This window comes from Tachysurus fulvidraco, chromosome 1, assembly GCF_022655615.1.
Source record: "Tachysurus fulvidraco isolate hzauxx_2018 chromosome 1, HZAU_PFXX_2.0, whole genome shotgun sequence".
NCBI classification, from domain to species: Eukaryota; Metazoa; Chordata; class Actinopteri; order Siluriformes; family Bagridae; genus Tachysurus; species Tachysurus fulvidraco.
In genome coordinates this window covers 20,009,825-20,011,824 of record NC_062518.1, presented here as the reverse complement: position 1 = coordinate 20,011,824, position 2,000 = coordinate 20,009,825, and the positions used below count along the sequence as shown (strand labels likewise).

Here is a 2,000-nt window from a genome sequence, read left to right as displayed (position 1 = left end):
TAGCTTGTTAAAACCACAACCAGAGGGACACAACATCCTGCTTGTTTAATCAATAAGCCACCGGGTTTTATAATGAAAGCTGCTTTTAATCTCATTAGCAAAATTTCTGTAGAAATTTCCTCCGAATCAAGATCCATTAGCAATAGTGTTCCTGCAATCCTTTCCTCTCCTCTTGTCTTTTCTTCACATCTTCATTCTTCATTTTTTTTCTTTTCATTTGCACTATGGATTCGGTTTAACGCAAAATAAATCAAAATGTAGTTAATCGGTTTTCCTTTGAATTCTCTTATTAATAATGTTTTCCTCCCGAATCTGCCTTTCAGCCATTTGTCCTGCGTCAGTACATTTGCTGAGCCTAATTAGTTTTTTTTTTTTTTCATTATTTATCTCCCCCCCCCCCTCCCCCAAACTTTCCCTTGAACCTCGGAGCCGGTGCCGTCTACTGGAAATGAATCACAGTCGAGCTCTGGAGGATGAAGCTCCTCCTGCTTTGTCCGTACTGGCTGAGGACAAGGACGCCTTGGAGTGTTTTTGTATAAATAGAGCAGTGCTGCTGTGTTTCTGTCAGAATCAAACACAGACGTTTTTTGAAGCATACAACACACAGCTTAGAAACGTACAATCCCTGCGGAGAAAAAGGAAAATGTGCCAAGGATTGGAATTGCTGCCAGTTAGCTGTCTGGAGAGGTAGGGTGCATTTATTAACGCTCATGTTTTTTTCAAGTACAGATATCATCACTAGGATTGTTAAAGAAAATAGTTGCAGGATGACCTTTTTTTAAGTTGGTTTTGTCTTCTATTTAAAAATTGTTTTTTTCTCATCCTCTTGACAGAGTCAAAGAGCTGAAGGCACGCTTGGGAAGTTTCCTCCTGAAGCAGGAGATCAATCTCATGGGCCTGTCGAACAAAAACGATAAGCTGAGGACGGAGGATGCGCTCAAGTGGAAAGTGTCCTTTCAGAATCTGCTCTCTCACAAAGGTGAGTACTCACCGAATGCATACCTTCATGATGGATGGACATCCACACGTTCCTCGTTATCGTATCATTTCTGGGTTACGGTCTGAATTAAATGTTGTTCTTCTTCATGCAGATGGGTTGTGTGCATTTCGGGTGTTCCTGATGTCTGAGCACAGTGAGGAAAACATAGCATTCTACCTTGCCTGTGAGGACTACAAGAACACCAAGATGTCCTCCAAGCTGTGCTCCAAAGCCAAGAAAATCTATGAGGAGTTTATTGACTCTGACGCCCCAAAAGAGGTATTTATCCAAAGACCAAGACAATGTGTGTAGTATAGTTACTTTAACAGTCTTAAAAGTATTTTTCACTAATTCCGTCTCCATCACTTTGTTCCTCAGGTGAATCTCGACCATGAGACAAAAAGCATCATGAAAAAGAACATGGAGCAGCCGACTGCGTCTTGCTTTGATCTGGCCCAAAGCAAGATCTACACTCTTATGGAGAAAGACTGCTATCCTCGGTTCCTCAAATCCACACTCTACATGGAGCTCAGCAGACAAGCAAAGCCTTGAACTTGTCTCCAACATCTGGACATGCCACGCATGAAGCAGGACTTCAAATGCACAGGACTGATCTGAACGCCGCCTCAAGCTCACGCCTGAGGTGGACTTGAGGTTATCGGTCAGTAAAAGCCAAGATATCAGCCTGGAACCTGTGTAGGAATTGGTGAGGAACTAGGTGGTGAAGGATATCAAAGGAAAACTCAACAATCAAGATGCTGAACTTTGGGATTAAGAACAAGCACTGGAATTAAAACTCTGAGCACATATTTGCACAAGTAGTGAAAGCTTGTGATGTTTTTTTTGTTTGTGTGTTTTTTATATCTGGATCTAACTGATATTTATAGAGAAAAAATATTTTGTATAAATATAATATATTGCTTTTATTTATTAAACTGTAATGATGATGTATGTGTGGAATTTTCTTGGAATAAATTATGAAATCTAATGTCTGGTATCTCGTGTGTCTTTTAGAATCTGA

The 2,000-nt window shown here is 40.5% G+C and overlaps 1 protein-coding gene across 1 annotated transcript; it reads left to right on the top strand.

Moving 5' to 3' along the window:
• The first annotated feature begins 428 nt into the window (after positions 1–428).
• Positions 429–1,967, top strand: rgs5b (regulator of G protein signaling 5b). Its single transcript, XM_027148543.2, has 4 exons — positions 429–687; positions 834–979; positions 1,092–1,258; positions 1,358–1,967. The coding sequence occupies exons 1-4, from the start codon at positions 449–451 to the stop codon at positions 1,529–1,531; spliced, it is 726 nt and encodes a 241-aa protein (XP_027004344.2). The 5' UTR covers positions 429–448; the 3' UTR covers positions 1,532–1,967.
• Positions 1,968–2,000: the final 33 nt, after the last annotated feature.